Genomic DNA, 24,452 nt, shown 5'->3' on the forward strand with positions numbered 1-24,452 from the left:
ACACATCAAAACAGCCCAAGAGCAAGATTGTCTTGCAGCATTAAGGACAAGGCTGTCCTTTTTTGACCAACCCAGTGTTACTCACTGGGGGTAATTTTAAACCCCCTGGGCGAGTGGGGGAGGAGACGGGTGGGGAGGGTTAAAAATAAAAAGACAGGAAACCCCCCTTCGACCCGTTTTAATAGAGGCGAGTTGGGGTGGGGGGGGAGGGCGGAGTGACAAACGACCAAAACACTCTCAGGAGTGGGGTTGGTCTGTGAATTATTTTAAGGAGGCTGCATGCCTCCATTTTAACTAATGATGTGACTGAAAGCATTGGGAGCAGAAATTGGTCCTACATATACTCTTGTATAGGATTAGACACCTATTCCCCTGTTTGGGACTGGTGGTAGGGGAGATCATGTTAGGTGTGGGTGAGTTAGTTTGGTTTCCCTTCTAGTGAAGCAGTTTCACCAAAAATGGTGGGTCCAGCCGCAGCATGATTCCAGTTCATTCGTATCAGCTATTGCTGTCAGCTGCTGCTACGCTCTGCTTCACATCAGCATTGTAATATTTAAATAGGAACTTTCCCTCCTGACTTGAGTCCAAGCTCCCACTGAGAAATAAGAAAAGAAACAGAGAGGAAATGTATTTGTGGACGCCAAATGACAAGAAAATGAGACTCTTGGTCAGTAGCAGCGTTGTCATTATTGCCTTGTGTCTAGTTTTTCTTTTTCGGGATGGTGGGGGTGTGGCGGTGGGGGGGTGTGGTGCAGTTGGGGAGAGGAACTTACCTTCTACATGAGTATGTATGGTAAGCATGTATTGCTGGATCTTTTCTCTCCAGAACAAATTGTGCCAGTGATGGACTGAATTAAGTCACACAATTAGAATGTCTATTTTTACCTCAGACATGGTCTGAAGTATCTTGTGCAAGGTTTTCGACTAATTCTGTACAGGCTTTCGTGCAATGTTCGGTTGCTTCATTAGTTGCCACTAACCATGTTCTAGGAAGAAAAAACTTACATAAAAGAATCCCATTTCACCAAAAAAAAATTCTGAGATGCACTAACTGGAGGTTTTTCATCTGCCTGATTATATATGCATTTTGGAATGATTTCAGTTTTTTGAAGGGCTTAAAACATGAAGTAAAAGTTAATTCTTTTAACTAATTATAAGCCTAACCAGCCCTTGTAGTACAATATTAAAGCACATCTAACAGAATAAAGTTGGCTTGCCATAGGAAAACAATAATGGAAATTGACCACAGTAGTTGTCCTCTACAATGCTGTAAGTAACCTAGCCATCTAGTAGTTACAGCATGAAAAATTTCTCATTACGCTTCCTACCTGAGTGGTCATGTGTTAATTGTTTATATTGGGAAGATGTGGTGGCTGTGACATTAGACTGTTTCCCAGTGATTTTCAGGCTGCCTTTGAAGGTTAATTGTTCTGCCAGTTCTTTTGTCAGCCTACTTATTTGAGTGTATTGCTACAATTTAGTCATGCTCCATTCAGTTTACAAAAGAGCATTCGTTTTACATGTAAATTTAGACTGGTTTGATGTCCATTTTGTAAACTAATCTTGACCCCTGTGGTCTGCCTAAGCGCTGGGTGACTGCAGGCCAATTTGGAGTCCTGAGGAGAATATTGGTTTGCATATCCATGACCCGAATGCCTTGCGCTTCAGAAAATAATCCACTGCTTCCACAATCCGATGCAGTGGTTTTCTGGTGTATTTGCCTTACCTAATGTGTGGGAACTGGCTGAGTAAATTATAGTGAAAAGATAAAGCTATTGTTAGACCTAGTAAAGTTGCATATGGTGCATTAAACAAGGTAATTGAAGGCAGAGGAAAGCTTTGCATAGATCACTGCACTGCACACTTGTCTTAATCACGTGGAGCAGTCATTTGGTGTTGATGAGAGTCGTGGAAGATAACATGGCCATCATCACGTCCTCCTGGCCTCACAATGTAGTATAAAAGGAACAAGATTTTCCTAATTCAAATGCAAGCAATTAATTTCAGAGCCGATGTTAAAATGTTAATTTATATGTTTGTAGAATAACATTGTGTTTTTTTCCCCCCTTTTGATTCTTCCCTAATGGCAGGACGAGGAGCCCAGAGCTTTTCCGGTTCCTATTAGTGGTCGCAGTACCGGTACTATAGATGTGCCAGTCTTGACTAAAAAGAGGGAGACAACTGTGTCACTAGCAGCCAACTTTACGGCCAACAATCGGTTAGTAGGTCTATAAAAAAACCATAACAAGGATATAAGGAAGAAACGCTTTAATTCCTATACACTGGGTCGGATTTTCCTGTGAACGCCAGCCGTTTATTAGATTTGCACTTGCCCATATACTTTTCGTGGGCTTTTGCACAGCAGGTTCCTCTCATCGGGCTCTCTATCCAGCGTGGTCCCCCTCTCCTGGGCATCTCGGACCTATGTGAGCAGGGCAAGCAGCTGTGTATCCCCTTAACCAATCAGATTGAAGCATGTCAATAAGCAGCGCAGAGTCAGATCCAGGAAGTGTAAGTTAGAATAGTGAATTCAGTGTCAAATCAGGTACTGAAAGCGAAATAAAGAGAGTAAGAAAGATTGAATTAAGAGGCCGTGATAAGAGATGGAAAGACAAAGTTTTAAAAAAATAAAAATAATTTAAAAAATAAATAAATTTAAATGTCCAACAATAATTCAAACCTGAAGGAATGAGACTCCACACTTGTAAAAGTTAATTTTCAGTGCCAGAGCGGTTGTTTGGCAGTAATTAAGACTTACCACACTGTTAAAAGTGTGCTTAGACTTGAAATGACTTGACGTACCTTCTTTTGCAAGATTAGTTCGTGTCCATCAGGTCAGTGCAGGAACTTCACGCCGTTTCATTCATTTGAATTGGGAGCCAGCCGGTGAGATGTCGTTCTCACTGAGTTTACGGAGGAGGGTCACATCTAGTACAGCAACTTCCGGATTCCTGCGTTAGACTACGCATGTGTGGTTGCCGGGAAGTTGCTGTACCAGAGGCACAGAAATAATGGTGAGCCCTGTTAGCCTTGCTGTTATTTTCACAGGAAAATCCGGCCCGTTGTGAATGCCTTTTAACCTTTCTGCGTTGTGGAAATTTTTGTTTCAACAATATGAAATTATTAAGTTTTATTTTAATAAACAGTGATATTGTCATTCTAAACATCCTTCTACATGCTTCCAACAACTAACAGTGAATGTGGAAGAGGACAGGAACAATGCATCTTACTATGGTGACTATTGGGTGTGTTTATTATTGTTTCAATGCGAGAAGACAGTGCCAATATGAGACATAATTTATTATTAATCACAGGCAATTATGCTGAAAAGTATAAAATAAATTAGTTAGATTTAAAGTACCCTCATTCACCACAAAGGGACAGTTTTTAAAACCACTTTTATTACATTGATTCCTTGTCTTATTACCTTCTTTTACGTTAGCCAGCTTGATGTTGAATCTCTTGCATTTGTCACCATGTTATATCCTGTCTGTGAAGTGGAATCTGGTTACAGAGAAAGTACTGTCAGCCTGCTCACAAAGAAACTGCTGACCTTGACAGCTTGATACAAATTCTACTGCACTGTAATTTAAAAAAGCAAGTTGTACAATAGCAATATTACAGATTCTACCACAAACAAAGCCCAATACTGTAGTAGTGTTTTTTTCCTGGAGTTGAGCAGCTCCAGATTGGCTCTCAGATCTCAGCATACTGAATTCATGAATTAAATTTAATTAAATTAATATCTAAAAATCTACCAGGTTTCCTGCTGTTGATCGCCGTCCAGTTACCTCTGCTGCAAAGTGCGCTGGTTAAGAATAGGATTGGGCAGAGCACAGTGAATAAAGGGTAGACGCATGGAATTAGGACATTTGCATGCGTGGAGGATAAACACCAATACGGACTGTTTGGGCCAAATAGCTGTTTGCATGTTGCAATTTCTGTGCAATTTAAGTAAAACTGATCTTGGATGATAATTTCATCACTGAAAGGGTGGCATTTATCTACCACATAAGCTATGACAGAGAGTTCAAAATACAGTTGTGCTGAAATAGTAGAGGGGCGAGGTTGAGAGGCTAACTGACCTTTTCTGGTCTCTTACTTTTTCTTATGTTATTTTGATGAGCTGTGCAAGATGATGGTTATCAGACAAGTTTACTGACCTGATGATTCATAATGTCATGAATGATTTTTGGTCAATGTCACGAATGCAAGGCATCAATAAATCATCTCGCGTAGTCTAGTTTATATACCATATGGATGGGTAAGCAAAGTAAATTTAGATAATTTAAGTACTAGCTATATAGAAGCATACAGCCAGAAGGAGGCCATTCGGCCCACAATGTCTGTGCCGGCTCTTTGAAAGAGCTATCCAATTAGTCCCACTCTTCCTATTTTTCCCCATAGCCCTGCAAATTGTCCCGTTTCTAGTATATATCCAATTCCCTTTTGAAAGTTACTATTGAATCTGCTTCCACCATCCTTTCAGGTAGTGAATTCCAGATCATGACAACTCGCTGCATAAAAATAATGTCTCCTCATTTCCCCCCTGGATTTTTTTTTTCCCCAATTATCTTAAATCTGTGTCCTCTGGTTACCGACCCTCCTGCCAGTGGAAACAGTTTCTCCCCATCAAATCTATCAAAACCCCTCATAATTTTGATCACCTCTATCAAATCTCCTCTTAATCTTCTCTGCTCTAAGGAGAACAACCCCAGATTCTCTGGTCTAAAATAAATAACATAAATTCCACATATCTGTGCGGTTTGTGGAATGGTTCTGTTAATGTCACTGTGAGTCACTATTTATTACAGGATCATCTCTTGGTGTGAAAAATATTTCATGGAGTTGACATGGTTATAACTAGATCTTTATGAAATGTATTTAAGTGCTGTCACTTTATATTTGGGTTATGTTATACTGATGTTTCAATTGCAATCCTAAAAAAAATTCTGTCATATTTTGCTTTTGGTTACATACCCATTACAATAATTTTAGTCTGGTGAAATGTTAGAAAAGTAGAGCTGTAAAACATTGGTTGGTATTTGCCAAGCATTACAGCTTAAAATAATGACATTAGACATCATGCAAACTGAATTGGTTTTTATTGATGTTTGTCTATAATGGTTCAAAATGATTGTAGTGGAATGGACCAGATCTTTGATATCTTGTATTAATGTGTTTATATTTTTCCCTTTTGTCTTTTTTTTCTTTTTCCTCTGCATTCCAAAATCCATGTCGTCTTCTGTCAAGCGACTAGAATAGTGCAGCCTGTGACTAACTCTTTCTTGACCAGGAGTGTGCAAACAGCTCTATTTTTATTCAAAAACTCTTTAAATCTTACTCAGATGTCTATTTATAAAAAAAACATAATTGTCCTCTGCTAAGAGTACATTAACATTCCAAATCGTTTCCTTCATATTCTGAGGGAAATTCATTCTTCGTTCTACCCACCACCCCCCCCCCCACAAACTCAGGATATCCTTGCAATAAATGTAGTGTTTGTGGGACCTATGTACATTGTTCTCGAGTACAGATGTAAAAGGACAATGGCAACTGGGTTTTAATTACACTCTGCATTCATCCTTGTGTCGGTATGTAACAGCAGAATGGTGTACTTGTTTATTTTCTTAAAATTAGGATTAGTTCTCTTACTCTTTTTCCCCCCCCCCCCCCCCCCCCACTCCGCTTCCACTTGTAGCCTACTTTCCACCACATATTCTTCTATCTGCAGGGCGTGCAATTGGTCTGAGCCACAAAGTTTCCAACCGTGTTAATGCCACTTTGTTGTCGGTTGAGAGGAAGTTGGATTCAGGGAAAGGGAAGCCAACTGATGTTAGGTTTTTCCTCCGCAATTGAATCTCTCGAGGTGCGACCCTCGCCGCAACCCACCAAAAAATGCTGAAAACTGACAGAATTTGCTTAAATGAGTCCAGAGAGTGTCGATGTATCCCTAAGAGAAGCCTGTCTGTTTACCAGTTTTTATCCTAATAAGGTGCATTCATTGCAGGTTTTTTTTTCTTTGTGGGATGAATCATTTTTGCCTCGCTTTACTTGCAGGAGCAACAAGGGAACTGTTGGGAATTCTGTCACCACAATGCTGCACAATAACTACTCAACTATTGACAAACCATTGACTCCGAAAAGCTCCAACCAGAAAGCAACATCTCTCAAGTAAGTTCAGGGTTCTCAATAATAGTAGAAATTATTCATAGATCAATTTTAAATTCCCAGAATGTTCACTCATTTATGATGTGGTAATGTTTATAACCATATGCAAGGTAAGATTTCTTTTATGTGTAGTCTGGCTTTATTGATGTATACGTCAGGGAATATCAGCTGACGCTAATATCACATTTCAGTCTGCAGTTACTCCTTGAAGCTCAGTTTGGCACAGTGGATTTTGTCAATAGGAAGGATACAGCTTTAGGGTCTTGTGGGTCAATAGTTGTGTGCCAATCCTCTTTAGAATAGTGGCAGCAAAAGGAGTCCCAAAAAAACCTGTGCCAATTTAAAAACAGCGTATTGATGTGTGTATATGTAGGCTCGCCCTGAGGGGGAAAAATGATCAACTGGCATATAGACTGCACATCCAAATTAAAATGATATTTTAAATCGAGAGCACCTATCTTATATAAAAGTTTTTTAAAAATATAGCTTTCCTATCAGAGCTTATACTAAAGGCGACATATCATCTATTCAGCGTGTTCACTGGTAATGCATAGAGAGCTGAACATGTGTGTTGTGCAAATTTCTGTTACTTCTATTCTTTCTATCATGCTGCATTCACCTTTTGCATAGCTCATGAGCAGAACAATCATCTTTCTCCTGCTCCTTTTTTATTTGTTGTTTTCGACCACCCATTTGTCTTCCCTTGTGCGGCCGAAACTCAAGATAATCTTTTCTTCTCTAGATTTCTGTCCATTCATAGTCAATCCTGGCCGCAACACCTCTTGGGATTTTCTTCCTCCAGCATGAAAGAGGAGCCGCCACAAACTACATTACCAGGGGCCCACTGACTCCTGTTGGAAATGGTAGATGGGATGTCAGGGTCATGCTCAACTGTGGTGCCATTCGTGCTGCTTGTGTAGTCTTGCGCGTGAAAAATGGTCACTTGGGCACGGTATTGGTGAGTGTCTGGTGACCTCGGTACCATACCCCAGTATTAGTTAACATCCTGAAGTGGGTGGAATTGCGGAAAGAAGAGTCAGTGTATGCTCGTTGATACTGTGCATGTGCTCAGTATCGAATGTGTGTGTGTATACGGTTCATTTAGTTTTATTTTGGAGCAGCAATGTCATGCAATTTTAATGGAGCTGCCCACCAGCATAAGCTGGGCAGCTTGTATACCTGCCCCTTGTATTCAATTGCTGAATCCTGAAAATAGCACCATGCCTTGGCATAAGTATTTGAAAGAAAAGGATATTTTGCATAAATCAGCTCACTAACAATTTAGCTTGTCACCTGTTGGCAAATCACAATTGGCAATTATGGAACAGTCCATGATCCCATGAACATGCCTGGCATTGTGTGACTTCCTAGATCAAGTAAACATTTGGGGCACAATTATATTTTTCTTTCTAATACTGCAGGTGTTATAAATGGTTGCTTTCTTAACAGTAATCTTGCTGTAGGTTTCCTAAAGCAGATTTGGAATTCATTCTTTTGCACTATTAACTTAAAAGCATACTGACTGGCTCCCCCGGTGGGTTGGTGGTTATTGAACTATGTAATACTGACTCACGTACACTAGAAAAGTGCCATTTTTAAAAATTACTGTTTATTTTTTCTTGGGACAGATTGATGCTGACGAGGCTGTATTTATTGCTCATTCATAGTTGCCCTGATAGGGGGTTGGTGTGCCTTCAGTGTTGGGCTTTCTTCAGAAGCAAACTGAGCTTTTTTGAATAGGCCTCTTCATAGCGCATTTAAGAGTCAACTACAAAATATGGGACTGTAGTCATGTGTAATCTGGCAACGCCTCTATTTTAAAATTCTAACCTTATGTTCAAATCTCTCCATGGCCTCACCCCTCACTATAAGTGTGACCTCCTCTGACCCTCCGAGATCTCTGTGCTCCTTCTGTTCTGGCCTCTGCACATCCCCGATTTCCATCGCTCCACCATTGGCGGCCGTGCCTTCAGCTGCCTAGGCCCTAGGATCTGGAATTTCTTCCCTAAACCTCTCCACTTCTCTCTTCTCCTTTAAGCCACTCCTTAAAACCTACATCTTTGACCTTTGGCCACCTGTCCTTTAATCTCTTTATGTCGCGCGGTGTCATATTTTGTCTGATAATGCTCCTATGAAGCGCCTTGGGATGTTTTACTATGTTAAAGGCATTCTGTAAATGCAAGTTGTTGTTGTAGGGCCAGACCAGTTACGGGTGACCGGTTCCCTTTGTTGAAGGATGGTAGTGAACCACTTGGGTTTTTATGGCAATCCAGAAGTTTTTGTGGTCATTTTTTTTCCTGTTGCCAGCCCACAAATTCATGGCCTGTGGGTTGCTGGTCCAGTGGCTTAACCACTACGGTCCCTTTTAATCCTCGATCTTTGCTGAGTTAGATCAACACCCAGTGGCAGAGAAGGCACTAAAATTGACATATTACAATTGACCTGGAGAGGAGAGCAAGCCAGACTTCAGCAGGTCCTTAATCATAGAATGGAATCATAGAAAGGTTACAGCATGGAAGGAGGCCATTCGGCCCATCGAGTCCGCGCCAGCTCTATGCAAGAGCAATCCAGCTCGTCACACTCCCCCTCCCTATCCCCATAACCCTGCAATTTTTTTCCTTTCAAGTACTTATCCAGTTCCCTTTTGATGGCCATAATTGAATCTGCCTCCACCAACCCCTCGGGCAGTGCATTCCAGATCCTAACCACTTGCTGTGTAAAAAAGTTTTTTTCCTCTTGTCACCTTTTGGTTCTTTTGCCAATCACCTTAAATCTACGTCTTCTGGTCCTTGACCTTTCCGCCATTGGGAACAGTTTCTCTCTATCTACTCTGTCTGGACCCTTCATGATTTTGAATATCTCTATCAAATCTCCTCGCAACCATCACTATGCATTGCTGGAAAGTGCATGAAGTTGGAACTTGGCTGTAATGCTCTGCATGCCAAAGTGCTGTGTTAAATCTCACTGTTTAAGCTGACACATTAAGAATAGCCATTTGAATGAGGTAACAGAAGGTTGCCAGCATCCACGGGATAGTACCATAGCGTGAGTTACTCGTAATGCTTTCTCATGAAGAGAAAAATTGCACCAGAAGTCTGAGTTGTATCAAGATTTCAAATGCTCATCTGTTTTGTATGCATGGATTCTAAGGAAATTTGTCTGCGTGTTTGTATTTTTTTTTGGCAGCAACATGATTAAGGTGCCAACTAATGATGAGAATAGTTTGGACCAGAACTCCTTTAAGAAATCACAAAAAAATCTATCCAGTAATAATGTTGTAACAAGGAACAACACAGGCATGTTGAAGAAGAAGAAGGAAGTGACTGAGGAGGAAGCAGAAAGGTCAGTTTTAGTCTTTTGCCCATTGACGTTAAGAAGTGGTTATGAAGTGTGATATATGAACCTAGCTCATAATCTACATTGTAATTCCTAGCTACATTACAGCAGGGTGTCGAACCTATGGTCCTGGAGACCTGGAAATCCGCCCTTTAAACTCTGTTTATGCTTGCCCTTTTAATTTGTGGTTTGCCCTGTTGGAATTTAGTGAGTCTGCAGGACTAATTGGTAAATAAATCCTAATTCTGTAGTAGTAGTTGTATTGACAATGTGAGATAAATACAAATTCATATTGAGCCTTGCACAAGCATGTGGCTCATGGGGAGAAACGTTGGACACTCCTGCCTTGCAGGATTCAATTCTGACCTCTTGCGCATCCCCGATTTTCATCGCCCTATCATTGGCGACCGTGCCTTCTGCTGCCTAGGCCCTAAACTCTGGAATTCCCTCCCTAAACCTCTCGACCTCTCTCCTTTAAATCGCTCTTTTAAACCTACCATTTTGACCATGCTTTTTGTCACCTGTCCTAGTATCTCTATGTGGCTCAGTGTCAAAATTTGTCTGATAACACTCCTGTGAAGCGCCTTGGGACGTTTTTACTACGTTAAAGGTGCTATATAAATGCAAGTTGTTGTTGTATTTCACTTATTTCACTGAGCTCTTAAGTAATCTCTTTGTAAGGATTGTATCGATTGTTTGATTCACTAGGGACTAAACCCAAAACTCTGTGGGTGTGGGGGCGCGGGAACTGTCATCCTTCATACTATCGAGTTTTAAGGTACTTGTGTTTTTGCAACAGCGAATTTCATATAATTTGATAACACTACAGACCTCTGCGATCCACCCACAAGTTCCTGCTAATCACAGAACAAAACTTAGGGGGTGGGGAACAGAAGTCAGTGACGAGTGCACGAACTGAGCAGCACTGAAACTGATCACTGCTGCAAATCCGAAATAGCTTGGTGATAAATCTTAACTTTTCTCAACAGACACGGAGAATGCTATTTAGTGTTGCTATGGGCACTGTAGCTTCAATCAATTGTTAATTGATTGCATTTTATATTTAGCACTCTTTCAGCTAATTGACTTATCCTCGAGTCATTTGCTGTGGTCATGGTGCAGTAGTGTGCCAATATCTGACTGGACCTTTTATACAGAAAACCGTGAGCATTGTAGCACATTCCAATGCTGAAAAGCATTTTTGGACTTTTTTGGGAAATGAACAAATGCCTGAGTGAAAATTGTAACCCAAAAAGTTGTGGGTAATTTAAAATAGTCTCTGTCATTGGAGAAGATATTGAACAAGGAAGCTGCAACATGGTTCAATGTATCTGGTGGTCGGTACAGCATTCCAGTAATCAGTGCAGTGTTTATATTACCCAAGCAGTTGGTTGGTAGTGTCTTGCCCCTAGAGAACTGAATCTTGGCTCTTCAATCAATTACTTGTTTTCATCACCTGACATGACCATACTTTTAAGATGAGTATTTACTTGGAGTCTGAAGCGTATTGCAGACTTCAAATGGCAATGCAACACCACCTTCCGACTGAAAATAATTAGGTCAGAAAGTGATTTTTTTCCTTAATGCCATAATATATTTTTCTTTGGCTGTTTTTAGGTGCAGCTTGAACCATTTAATTTGAAAAAGTTTTTAATAGAAATTTCTGACATTGTATTTCTCATTATATTTTGTAACTAATTTGCTTTTTATTTTCTAATTCATTAGTTTGTTTTGTGTTACTAGGAAGGATGCAGTACAGATTTATACACCAGATTACTTGGTATGATTGGAAATAACTTCTCTTTCAGCTAGAATATTCCGTTTTGATTTGAATGTGGTGTGCAATTAGCATGTAAATTTATTCCGTGAATTTGAATAAGTCGAGTTTTGGATTTTTGAATACTTCAAAAAAGTTTTTAAAAAAAAACATTGCAAGCTGAAATTCTGAATCTTTCAATTTAAATTTGTTCATTCTATTCCTGCCTTAAGAAGAATACAATGGCACCTCCATTTCCAGAATTGAAGGGACTGGCCAAAAACATCCATATATCAAGACTCTAGTATACCAAGCTTTCTGCTCCTGACCTGGTCCTGCTCTCTTGGTTATCCAGCCAGTCTTCCTGCTCTCCATCGCTGCTATTTCTGCACTGTCAAAACTGGCCCAATTTTTCCCATTTAAATAAGTGTGGTATGCACTTACAGTATTGCTCAGAGGAAGCCTGCTGCTCTCCCACTTTCCGAATCCCGGTCTGTGCATGGAATGGTCAGCATGAGGCAGAGTCAGAACACTCGTGTGATTGCTGTCAACGTTACTGGGTTTGTTTGTTTTCGAATTTGGCACGCCTAGTGATCTAGGAAGGATCAGGTTGTTGCTCTCTCGTTGGTGAATAATCCTGGATTGTAATGTGGGGGTGGGAGGGAATTCACCCCACCATTTATGCCACGTTTGTTGGGGCAGTTTTCACATTCTGTGTACATCAGTGGAAGGAGGCTGAGGGGGCAGGAACAGCTGACTGGAGCCACAAAATGACTTCAATAAAACAAGGTTTTACTTCGATACGCTCAATTAAAATGCAATACAACTTTATGCAAGAGACAGGGTGGATGAGGGAAAATCTTCACTACTATAAGAAAAGTATAGAATACTATAGATCAAAAAGGTCCAGTTGTGTTGGTCTGGACATGCCGTTCGTGTGTTTGATTATAGAATTCCCAAAGCCATTTTCTATGGCGAGCTGCAGTCTGGATATCACAACAGAAGTGGGCAGATGAAACTCTATGAAGACACAGTGAAGACCACCTTGAAATCTTGCAGTAGTAACCCCAACACCTGGGAAGACACAACCACCGACAGACCATGAGGGCAGCATTTCAGCCGGGTCGGTTTGAATGAATTTGAGGTTGCGAGAACTGGCTGCCTGGCATGCAACGCAACTCATCTATCCGCCTCATCGGGCTTTCAGTGCGATATGTGCGACCAGGATCGGGCTCTTCTCCCGCCAGTGCACCCATAACAACTGAGACTCGTCCATCGATTTGACGGGAAACTCCATCATTGTAGGACAAGTAGTGTTACAGCAAAGTACGCCCCCTTTGTCTTCCCAGAAGTAGGTTTTTTTTTAAGCCACCTCATTTGGAGAAATGGTTAGTTTAGTCCAGTGATGAACCTCTGTGGAGACCTAGGACCATCTGGTAGTTTTTGGATTGTTTTAGTTATTGGTTTTCTGTTTAGCTGAACTTTTCTAATTACATTTTTTGCCAAGCATAAGCTACAATATTTATCCCTTCATTCTACTTGTTCTCTACATATTTGCAAATATTATTTGTAACACTTTCTGTATATAAATAATCATATTTGCTTTGAAATTAGATTTGAAACATTTATTTTGAGGTTTTCAGAACAAATTCAAAATTACTTAGTGTTGCGCTATGATTACCTTAAATGCCCATGCTAACGGAACCATATACCCTACCTAAACATCGAAAGAACTCTGAGTCAAAAAATTGTCTCTAAATATGTTTTTTCTACCACCCTTAGAATCCGATACTTAAATCTTAACGATAAAAAGGATTTTACTCAACTGCTCCAGAACGATAATCCAGATATCGCTCATCCCGATTTCGGGTATGCATAGATTTTTATGTAGGAGTGTGTTGCTTGCCTTATGGTGTTGTGCAGAAAACCAGATTTTGTAGTGCGAGTACTAGCTGACCTGTGCGTTTTGCAGATTACGCGTAGCAGTATCTTTAGTGTTTACGTGCTTTTTTTTCTAGATTTGTTTTCTGCTTTTCTGCTTATCTTTGTGCTCAAGTTTATTGCAGTAAAAACCTAAAAAAAAATCTAAACTTGTGTGACTGGTTGGCACGGTCGGTTACAATGCTGTTATTTCTCTGCAGTTGGGTTTGAAGTCGCTGAGAATGATGGGATGACATCTCTTATAACTTTTTCATTTACATGCTGTCTCTCTCAGGCGTAAGGATCCTCTTAGAAATTAGTTTGGCGAGTCTCAACTCTGTTTGTAACGGTCAGGTATAGATTCAAGCTATTCATTACTCTGCGATAATTGGCAGTCTCACGTTGATCATAAATATATCATTCCTTTCAGTGGAGTAAACGTGGCCCGACAGACACTGGGAGGTGAAATAATGTGGAGAAATCGGTTTTAGTGGTGATCTGATTGAGAGGGTGTTTATTTTTTGTAATAATCTAAGTGGTATTTTCTAGTGAATACTTGAAATAGAGCCATAGTAGGAATCCTGGGAAGTAATTTTAGTTTTGGGCGCTGGTGTACAACAGGCGATATCAGATGGGCTGCTCATTATACACCCTGCCTGATTTTTTTCCTTTCCATTGACTTCAATGGGCAGGGTGTAGAATAGGCGGCCCATCCGATATTGCCTGTTTTAAACCATCAGCCAAAGTTAAAATGACTCGCCTGGGATATCCTTTCCTGACACGTTATTGGGGTAGCGCAGAAGGGGCCTCTACATGTCACTGAGCTTGTGTTGTACTTGATCTCCAAGTGCTGGATCCTGATATCAGATGTACTAGTGTTTACAACCCTCATTGAGCAGCACAGGATTTCGTACCCCTTCCCAGAATTATTGTGCTCGAAATGAAATGCAGGAGCTTGATTGAAGAAATGAAGTATTTCTGAAACTTTCATTGGAGAAGAAGTGAGAATTAAGGCAAAATTATCCTGTATAAAATTGCCTAGTTATTCACAAGCATTTCATCACAACAGATGAGTTTTTGAGATGGATTTGTTTATCTATGTAATGTATAATTTTAATTACCTACCTTATTTTAGCATGCCCTGGAAAATAAGGTATAATTGCTTCATGTTGCACTGCATACTGTGTTCTGATACGTAGTGCGTTCATAGCACACAGAGGCAAATTATTCATGATAGCTTGAAACAAAACTCTTGACTTTCAGCTGAAGAATCGTGAATTAAGTGGATGCCAAGTTAAGACCCAGTAGGAAGAAAGGCCTTTTTTTGGAAAATGGGAAATATATCAATTTAAAATTGTTTTAAAAGAATATGCTTTTTGTTTCCCTTCCCTCTCTTCCACCATCTCTCTTCTATCTCCTCCCCCCCCCCCCACCCCCCCCACGACAGATTCATACAACATGTGAACCATGCAGTGATTACCATTCAGCGCTGGTACAGACGCCATTCCCAGAGACGCAGATCAAGTGAAGCTGCACTTAAGCGGCTGCTTGCTACAAAAAAACAGGTGCCAGCATAGCCATTTAAAGGCAATATGATCTTAAAGTGCTATACACTGGATATTCACATATATTCATCTGGGCTTAGCACTAGAAGCATAGCAATTACATGACGATAAAAGACACAGATCCATCTAGTTGCCTTCTACCATCCCGGCAGTCACATGATACAACAATAATGGAGCTGTTGACTAATCATTTCAATCGATTAGTCTACAACAGACTCAGACACGAGGCGAGAAAAACCCCCAGTGGCGGAAAGCTTTTGGAAACCATAGGTCCAAAGTCACCTGTACCTCCCAAGCATGTTACACTTACCACATGGTCATATCTCAAATTACTCATGTACTGTATCCCAAAATGTTATTTTCTGAAAGAAAGCTTTCTAATTTGCATTAAAATGAATCAATACTACCTGCTTCCACCATCTCCCTAGGGAGCCTGTTCCATAGATTTACCACCTTGCTCACTGAAATAATGTCTCCGCAGATTAGTTTTGAATTTACCTCCCTTCGACCGCAGGCTGTGCCCTCTGGTTCTATTGTTCTGGAGAAGGTGAAACAGTTTGTCATGGTCTCCGTTATCTAGTACACTAGTGGTAACCTCTCTGCCAAGTTTTCATAGATGTAGTTACATCCAGCAAAGACAAGACAGAACCCCAAAGGCAGAGACTTAAGGTCAGAGGCAGTTCAACTTTCATACAGCATGAAGTAGCTGGTTACAGAATTGCATTGGCTGAGGTCTGGGAGCGGTTGCCTGCTTTAGCTGGGGAATGATGTGTTGAGTGGGACAGGGGACTAAAAGAGGAGAATGGAAATAAGTGTAACCATAATGTATATTCAATGCAACGTTTAAATCTATGTGCCATTCTGAGTTGTCTGAAAATAGTTAATATACTTAACATAGAAATTGCTTTCATGAGTTAAATTTTCATCAAATCGTTAGTCTTTACAAAGTAGATTTAAAAACTATTAACTATTATTGAAGCTGCAAGACACTGGTTCCCCTGTAGATAAAAGTATACTAAAGATATTGTTGTACAGTGGATCAGAATTTAGATTCACTCTTCAGTTGGGTTAAATTCCAATTCAACTTGCCAGTTAAATACTGGAAATCGCCAATTATCTGATGGTACATTTCTACGTCAGGAGAAAGAGCAAGAAATGCTAGCTGAAAGTGTCCAAGAGCACCAGAGGAAAAAAAGCGAGGAAAGGAGGAAGATCCGAGAAGAGAAAGCTCGACAGGCCAGGAAGGCAGCCATACAGGTACTGTGCAGCAAAGGTTTGGTACGTTTTCTGTTTCACACTAACTTTACTTGTGAACGTCCTTATTCATTTGACTCCGATAGCCTTTTAATATGATGCTAGTGGTATGTGCGGCAGTCTGATAATGTCATTTTGAAGCTCCTTTTCCGTGGGCCTACTTCTGTTCTACAGTACTAAAAAGGTATCATGTACCACATTGATCTAAAGGTATGTCATTCTCATAACCTTAGAGTAACATTTATGGAACAATGATTATTTCTTCCCGCAATTTTTCATTTTAAGCTTGCTAATTCCACACTTTAGTGTGGGAACTAATTGAGTGAGTTTTGAATTCCTTAATGGCTCCTGGATCTGGTGGTTGCTTGTGCAGGAGTTGAGCAGTGCTAGGAGGTATTCTCTCCCAGTGCAGTGCGTTATATTGCGGCTCCTAGACTAGTCCCTTCTCATAGCACAGGCATAATACTGGTGGTAGTTTTAAAGTCATCGTAACTGTTTAGTTGGTTGGATAATGTGCCCTTTCATATAACATGAGACTGCACCTGTGTTCCATGACAACTCCTGCACGGTGACCAGTTTGTAATGAGGACAGATTTGCCTACAAAATTGATACCTTGCATCTGTTGCTTTTTCCCACAGCATAGTTCATGTTATGACCAATAATGGGGCTAAGTGTGTCAGCTTGGCTCAGTGATAACACACTTGTCTTTGAATCAGAAGGTTGTGGGTTCAAGCCCCAGCTTAATCTATGCTGATACTCCATGCAGTACTGAGGGAGTGGTGCATTGTCAGAGGTGCTGTCTTTTGGATGAGATATTAAACTAAGACCTCATCTGTCTGTTCAGATGGACTTAGTAGATCCCAAGCCACTATTCGAAGTACAGAAGGGGAGTTCTTCTGGTCACCTTGACAACATTCATCCCTCGACCACCACCAAAAAACAGACTAACTAGTTATTTATCTCATTTGCTGTTTGTGGGACTTTGCTGTGTACAATTATGAATCAGAATGATACCAGGGCTAAAAGGGTTAAATTATGAGGACAGGTTGCATAGACTAGGCTTGTGTTCCCTTCAATATAGAAGATTATGGGATGATCTAATTGAGGTGTTTAAGATGATTAAAGAATTTGATAAGTTAGATGGAGAGAAACTATTTCTTCTTGTGCTGAAGTCCAGAACAAGGGAGCATAACCTTAAATTTAGAGCTAGGACGTTCAGGGCTGATGTCAGGAAGCACTTCGTCACACACAGGGTAGTGGAATTCTGGAACTTTCTCCCCCAAAAAGCTGTTGAGGCTGGGGGTCAATTGAAAATTTCAAAACTGAGATTAATAGATTTGTTAGGCAAGGGTATTAAGGGTTACAGAACCAAGATAGATAGATGGAGTTAAGAAACAGATGAGCCATGATCTAATTGAATGGGCTGAGGTGGCCTACTCCTTTTCCCATGTTCCTGTATACCTACATAATAATGGTGACTTTATTTCTAAAAGTAATTAATTGGCTTTGGGACAACCTGAGGACGTGAAAGGAACCACATTAATGCACATTTTTATTCTTCCAAGTGGGCTCAAGAATTGACATACTTGGGTATGTGGTTAAAGTGGTCGGATGTTACCCATTATCAGTAATTGATGCCTTGCCGGTAGTGTTGTGAAGAACTGCATTAAGGCATTGACTGCAAAATATCCATCTCCCATTGTAGAATAAGGTAATGCTCACCACAAACCTCTGCCTCAGGAAATAAAAATCTTCATTTAAAATTTCAAACTAAACATAAGTAGTCATGAGAGCTGAATACTGTACTGGTGGAGCTGATCCATTCCTACGAGTGAGAATAGTGTTTTACTGTAAGCTGAAAGAAGAATTCTAAAAGGGTGAAAGTGTCACCACTTTTCAAGTAACCACAAAACGTGGGTAAATTTTAAAGCATACCGTCTGTGTTTGTCATAGGAACTGCAACAGAAACGGGCAGAAAAAGCAGCTGAAGATAAAAGAATTAGTGAGGAAGAGGTTGCTGTGCTGAAAGAAAGGGGGAAGATTGTAAAGAAAAAACCTACCAAGCCTGTGCTTGTAAATAACACAAGTCCAGTCCACAGTCAAGTCAAATCCAAAAATTCAGGTGAGATACAGTACTTGTGCCACTGTAAATAGGAGATTGACAGAGCGTGGTTTTTTCTGCACTGGAAGCAGAAATACATTGGATTTCAATCATTTTGTGTATTTTCAAGCTGTCTTTCCCTTCTCAACTCACTTTAGCATATTGCCACTGTGGTTTCAGTAACGTCAAATTTTCACACAGTTGTGCAGTAAATGATAGACAAACAGCAGGTAAGGATTATGGGGTGAATTTCCGCAGGGATTCTCTTGCTTGACCGTCGTAATTTCGCCGCAGAGCCACGGAAAACCGGCATAAACGATGCTTACACAATTTTCCCGGGATTTCCGCAGCTCTTCCACTAAAATTGTGATGGGCAAGCAGGAGAACCCTCCTGGAAATTCATTCCCCGCTCCCCCCAAGTCGTCTTAATGTTGTATTGTGTCTGGAGAGAGCATTTTGAGTGGTAGAACACTGGGGTAAAATATTATTGGTTCGAATTCTGACACTGAAAGCACACACATTAAAATATATTGGCTTGTGTGCAGTAATTTTTACCCAACTTGCTAAATTATGTCCATGTGCTATATGTGACTTCTGATGGAAGGAGTGATTAGGCAATCTGGTCTCATCAGCTCCTTCCATTAACCTGCTGTAATGGAGTATGCAAGTACAGCTCAGATGATTTGCTCTTCACATTTATTTTTTTTCCTCTCTCATCCCTCTACCCAGTTCCTCCTCCCGATAGCATAGCTGCCATTAGATCCTTACTGTGATGCTCTTGAGTTTTAGGGGTTTCAATGCAGTGTGCTTTGGCATTCTCCTCCACGTATTCTAAAAGACTATCCGAGCCCACTAAAAGTTTGTCCACATCATGTTGAAGTCAGAATTTTACCCTTTTCTCGTTTTTAACTTGTCCTTAATGCAGCTACAGATCCAGAAGTGTATTCTAACCAGAAAATTGAAACTCCCCCTGGACCTTGTGTAAAGACAGAAGAACTACAGGTACAAGTTGATCTATTTATTAATGTTCTAATTTATTTCAGTTTTTTTTCACTTCTGATCAGCCTCTTGCTCCACTTTTGACTTATAAGTTTATCATTTCTGATTCGCATTTTAAAATGATTTGTTGCTTCCCCCATTTACTCTGAGTATAGACTAGGAAAGCTCCAGGTTTAATTTCTTAGCAGTGCTGAGTTAGCTGGGATGATGGCAGGGACACTACCAGAGGCTTCGGTGCCCCTTGGTTAAGGAGGTTCCTGTTCTGCATGTGTGACAGCATTGGATGCAGACTGGATAGGGTGCAGTCTGCAGTTTTGTTTCTCATCCCTCCCACTCCGTGGTCAAGTTGCCTGCCAGTACTCACTTTCAAGGTGTACACGTGAATAATGGCCACTTGGATTGGTATTGGAGGGCAATGGCTATCCGTATCCCTGCAAGGTGTCAATACTTCAGGAGGGGAGTGGAGAAATACTGGCAAAGAAATTGGTTAAAAAAATGTATTTTTAAGTAAGTAATATGAACTGAAACCAGAGTAAAAAGAGAGACATTGTTTGCTGTCCAAACTAAGCATGCTGTGACTTAATATTTCAGCATTCCTACAGAAAAGTTCTAATGATGAAAGTTATTTCAACTTGAATAAAGTAATAAATCCTTGCACAATAAAGACTGGCTGGTTTTCATACCCTCATGGTTTCTTTTTGTCTTACCACAGCTTTCAATTAAAATAAGAAAAGACATAACTAAAAGTCTGCAATTTAGGACTTTGAGTTCTCTTGACAGAAATCAATGACTTCAAATATGACATTATCATGGATTGGTGACATGTTCTCAACTTTTTGTGCATGTTGCTAATTTAAAGTGTTAATTTCCCCTCGTTTATTGGCACTTTTTATACTACACAGGACGGATATAAAATTTTTTGAAAAGAACGTGCATTCATATAGTGCCTTTAATGTAGAAAAGCATCCCAAAGCACTTAATGAGGGCATAATAAAAAAAAATGGACGCTGAGCCAAAGGAGGAGATATTAGGAGGGGTGACCAAAAGCTTAGAATCATAGAAAATTTACAGCACAGTAGGAGGCCATTCAACCCATCGAGTCCGCACCGGCCGAAAATGAGCCACCCAGCCTAATTCCACTTTCCAGCACTTGGTCCGTAGCCTTGTAGGTCACGGCACCTCAGGTGCACATCCAGGTACTTTTTAAATGAGTTGAGGGTTTCTGCCTCTACCACCCTTTCAGGCAGTGAGTTACCACCCTCTGGGCGAAAACATTTTTCCTCAGCTCCCCTCTAATCCTTCTACCAATCACTTTAAATCTATGCTCCCCTGGTTATTGACTTCTCTGCTAAGGGAAATAGGTTCTTCCTATTTACTCTATCTAGGCCCCTCATAATTTTATACACCTTAATTAAATCACCCCTCAGCCTCCTCTGTTCCAAACAGAACAACCTCAGCCAAACCAATCTTTCCTCATAGCTAAAATTCTCCAGTCCTGGCAACGTCCTTGTAAATCTCCTCTACCCTCTCTAGTGCAATTACATCCTTCCTGTAATGTGACCAGAACTGTACACAGTACTCAAGCTGTGGCCTAACTAGTGTTTTATATAGTTTTGACAGCTTGGTCAAAGGGGTGGACTTTAAGGAAGGTCTTAAAGAAGGAAAGGGAGGTGAAGAGGCAGAAGGGTTTAGGGAGGAAATTTCAGTGTTGAGGCTGAAGGCACAAACTTCGGTGGGTGGAAGGATGGGGGATACACAAGGCTGGAGTTAAAGAAATGTAGAGTTCGGGAGGGTTGGGGATGGATGTAGGGCTGGAAGAGGTGGGAGCGTTAGAGCGAGATGACACCATGGAGGGATTTAAATATAAGGATGCAAATTTTAAATTGGAGTCTAGGCGTCAATGTAGGCCAATGAGGACAGGCACGATGGGTGATTGGGACTTGGTGCAGGGTAGCATACAGACAGCAGAGTTTAGGATTAGATGAAGTTTCCAGAGCGTGGTCGAGTCTGGAGATGACAAATGCATCGAGGAGAGTTGGTGAGGTAGGTGTGGAGGCCGGCAATGTTACGGAGGTGAAAGTAGACAGTCCTTATGATGGAGACATGGGGTTAAATAGGATGCTGAGGTTGCAAACAGTGTGGTTCAGCCTGAGACAGTGATTGGGGAGGGGGGTGGAATTGGCTGCAAAAGGAGTGGGCATTAACCACAGTTTTGAAAGGGAGGGGAACAGTACCTGAGGAGAGGGAACCATTTATAATGTCAGTTAGTATGGGGGCCTCGAAGGGAAGTTGGTGGTCAGCAGTTTCGAGGAAGCAGGAGGTGGGTCTCGTGGACGAGGTAAGCTTGGACAAGGCAGAAGGGGAGATGGGTGAGAAATGACAGAGAGACATTGGTTCAGGACTAGAGTGGGGGTAGCCTGGGGGAAGGTTTGGCTTGGTGGGCAAAGAGAAGGGGAGAAGCTACAGAGACAGTTGAAGAGATGGTCTCCAACCTTGGTGACAAAGAAGCCCATGAGCCTTGAGCTTGTTGGAGGCGAGGGTGGAGCAGTGTGTGAGATTTATGTTTATATTTTTCACACATACTTTCCAGCAGAGGTCCCTCAGAATGCTGGCAGACTTCTGTCTGCAACCCTCTCCACCCCTCAACTCAAACTGCAAGGACACTGTGACAATCTTAAAAATGCTTTGCATTTCTGAATTTTCTTCCCAGAATATTTAAATAACCAGATTGAAATCTGCATGAAGCTGTTCAGATTTCTCACTTTGTATCTATATTGGTGCATATAGTAACCTTATTTTATTTTACAAAAAGTTACAGATGCTGAAAACCTGAAATAAGACAGAAAATGCTGGAAACAGTCAGCAGGTCAGGCAGCATCTGTGGAGACAACAAAAGAGTTAACATTTAAAGTGTTGCATCAAAACAGGTTTTTTATTTTATTGTGCTTTAATAAGAAACCTTTTGATTAGTCAGCTTGGCTTAGTAGGCTCAAGCCCTATTCTAGACTGACATTTCAGTGCAGTACGAAGGAGAGCGCTGCATTGCCTTAGCTGCTGTCTTTCAGATGAGTCATTAAACCTGGACCCCAAATGCCTGTTCAGGTGGATGCAAAAAAATCCCATGGCACTATCTAAAGAAGAGCATGTCAGTTCTCCCGATGGTCCCGGCCAACATTCATCTCTCAAACAACACCACCAAAACAAATGAGCTGGTCATTTATCTCATTATTGTTTGTGGAACTTTGCTCTATGCAATTTGGCTGCCACATTTGCCAACAAAACAACAGTGTCTAGACTTCAAAAGTAATCCATTAGCCTGTGATGTGCTTTGGGATGTCTTGTGGATGTGAAAAGCACTATATGAATGCAAGTTTCTTCCTTAGTTTTATGAACTAACCTCAATGTTTTGTAGAACCAGTCACAGGATATAATTCTGAGAGAGATGTCAGCTGAGGAGCAGGAGACAATGACAGCGAGTCTAACCCAATCTAAAACAACATTGAATGATGTGCTCGACACACTCAAACTGCTGGAGGAAGAACCTGAATTACTTCCAGCATCAAATGCCTATAAAAAGGATAAATACGCTTGGATAGATGAGGTAATTTTGACATTTTTTGAACTAAACAGAAATGTAGTGGAGTAATATGTAAGTAATGTCTATGGAGTGTTAAGCAGCTGTTGATCCTTAAAATTTTAAGTACTTTTTTAAAAAAAAAAGTATTCCTATCCTGTCCTTACCTGCCTAGTTCAAACAATAACAGTAATTTGTTTCTGACTCTGATTTATCTTATCTTTGGCAATTTACTCCAGTGAAGCTATAGACGTGATTCTTTCTACTGTAATCTTAAATTGTATCACTGCCAAGTCCAGCTCGGCCTAAATGATCTTGAACAGGGTCGCGTGCCTCATTTTGTGTTAGATGTGGACTTCAAAGGCTGGTTTCCGAATGCCACAAGGGAGAAAAATGCAAGATGAGGAATTTGGGCAGGGTTTATCTCATAAGGCAGGATTGTCAAGTTGGTGCTGAGTGGCCATTATCACCTCCCCTATTCTTAGGGGCCAGCAACCCTTGAAGGTGTTCCAGATGGAGTCAGTAGGGACTATAGAGGAGAACCATCACAAGGAGCATACAAACTTTGCCTGGAGAATGGATAGCTGTTAGACTGGAGGGATGCTAGTATAAGAATGGTGTGCAACTATGTCTTACTGATGTCCTAAACCAAGGAGTGCCGACTCATGGGTTTACTTTGGATGATCATTCTCCTGAGCGTAAGATACAAGTTACTTTGTGATGGAATGGCACACAGAGGAGGAGGTGCTTCCTGCTTTACTACCTCTGCTAACAATTATACCTATTGGCACAACTGATTGGCTTAGGGTGGATTATGTCATGGTCATGTGGTTGTCTCATGGGACAGGGGATATATAAAGAACCCCCTTAAGTGGGGGAATGGCCAAGCTGCAGCAGAGATCAAAGGATCAGACAGCTTGAACACTTATAGTCACCTGCTCTCCAAAGGATGGGGGTAATATCCACCTTTTATACTTACTGCCTTGTTACTGTGTATAACTAGTTGTTCGTGATTATTAAAATTGTCGATTTGCTACCGTATTAACTGTCAGTACAATTTGCTATATGTGCACCGTTTGGCAACACCTCCCTATTGTCCTACTCTCTCTTAATAAACAGGATGCTGACTCCACATCCTTGACGGCAGATAATTTGGAGAAGTTGGGGAAAATCGAGCAGGCATCAGGATTACCAGAGGGCGGCACTCTATTGTCCGAAGCAAAGCTGCAAAGCATTATGAGTTTCCTGGATGAGATGGAGAAGTCCGAGCAGGAGCGGCCAAGGTCGTCTTCCTCAACGGCGCCAAGAGAGGTAAGTCAGACTGTCTGCTTTTAATTTCTTGAAACTAAATTCTTGTAACACTGCAATCAATACCAAGGAAATCCTTTTGTTTTTTAAGGAAAAACACAAATGAGTTTACTTAATAATTCACTCAATAATTGTGTATTTTCTCTCCCAATGGTGAAACCGCCTACATAAGATTGGATATTGCACTTTAGATGCCCACAGATGATTCTGAGAGAGATGTCAGTAAAGGAGCAGGAGGCATTGGCAGCACGTTTGACCCAGTCTGAAAACAACAGGCTGAGCACAGCCTGTCCACAAAGTATTATCGTTACTTTAATAAACCTAGTTGACCCTTATTGTATTTGCTGATTGAGTTTATATTTTGGGTGTGAGAGATGCAAGTTGCAGCAGTGCACAGGGAATGTTATATTCTTTTGTTGGGGGAAGGGAAGAGAGTGTCACAAGTTGGCAGAGAGTGCAATTTGTCC

General features: G+C 40.9%; 1 protein-coding gene across 6 annotated transcripts in view; it reads left to right on the forward strand.

The window, feature by feature from the left end:
• The window catches only part of cep131 (centrosomal protein 131), a 108,932-nt gene that overhangs the window by 24,758 nt on the left and 59,722 nt on the right, over window positions 1-24,452 (forward strand). For 4 of the 6 annotated variants that reach the window (XM_068003967.1, XM_068003966.1, XM_068003968.1 and 1 more), the window contains exons 5-14: window positions 2,091-2,218; window positions 6,061-6,174; window positions 9,358-9,513; window positions 13,046-13,132; window positions 14,631-14,748; window positions 15,889-16,005; window positions 17,957-18,125; window positions 19,030-19,106; window positions 22,516-22,704; window positions 23,797-23,988. In XM_068003967.1, the coding sequence (XP_067860068.1) occupies window positions 2,091-2,218; window positions 6,061-6,174; window positions 9,358-9,513; window positions 13,046-13,132; window positions 14,631-14,748; window positions 15,889-16,005; window positions 17,957-18,125; window positions 19,030-19,106; window positions 22,516-22,704; window positions 23,797-23,988 (1,347 nt within the window). The remainder of the gene's footprint in view (window positions 1-2,090; window positions 2,219-6,060; window positions 6,175-9,357; window positions 9,514-13,045; window positions 13,133-14,630; window positions 14,749-15,888; window positions 16,006-17,956; window positions 18,126-19,029; window positions 19,107-22,515; window positions 22,705-23,796; window positions 23,989-24,452) is intronic. The other 2 variants (XM_068003969.1, XM_068003971.1) reach the window with 1 other exon arrangement.

Source organism: Heptranchias perlo, chromosome 23, assembly GCF_035084215.1.
Source record: "Heptranchias perlo isolate sHepPer1 chromosome 23, sHepPer1.hap1, whole genome shotgun sequence".
Lineage (NCBI taxonomy): Eukaryota > Metazoa > Chordata > Chondrichthyes > Hexanchiformes > Hexanchidae > Heptranchias > Heptranchias perlo.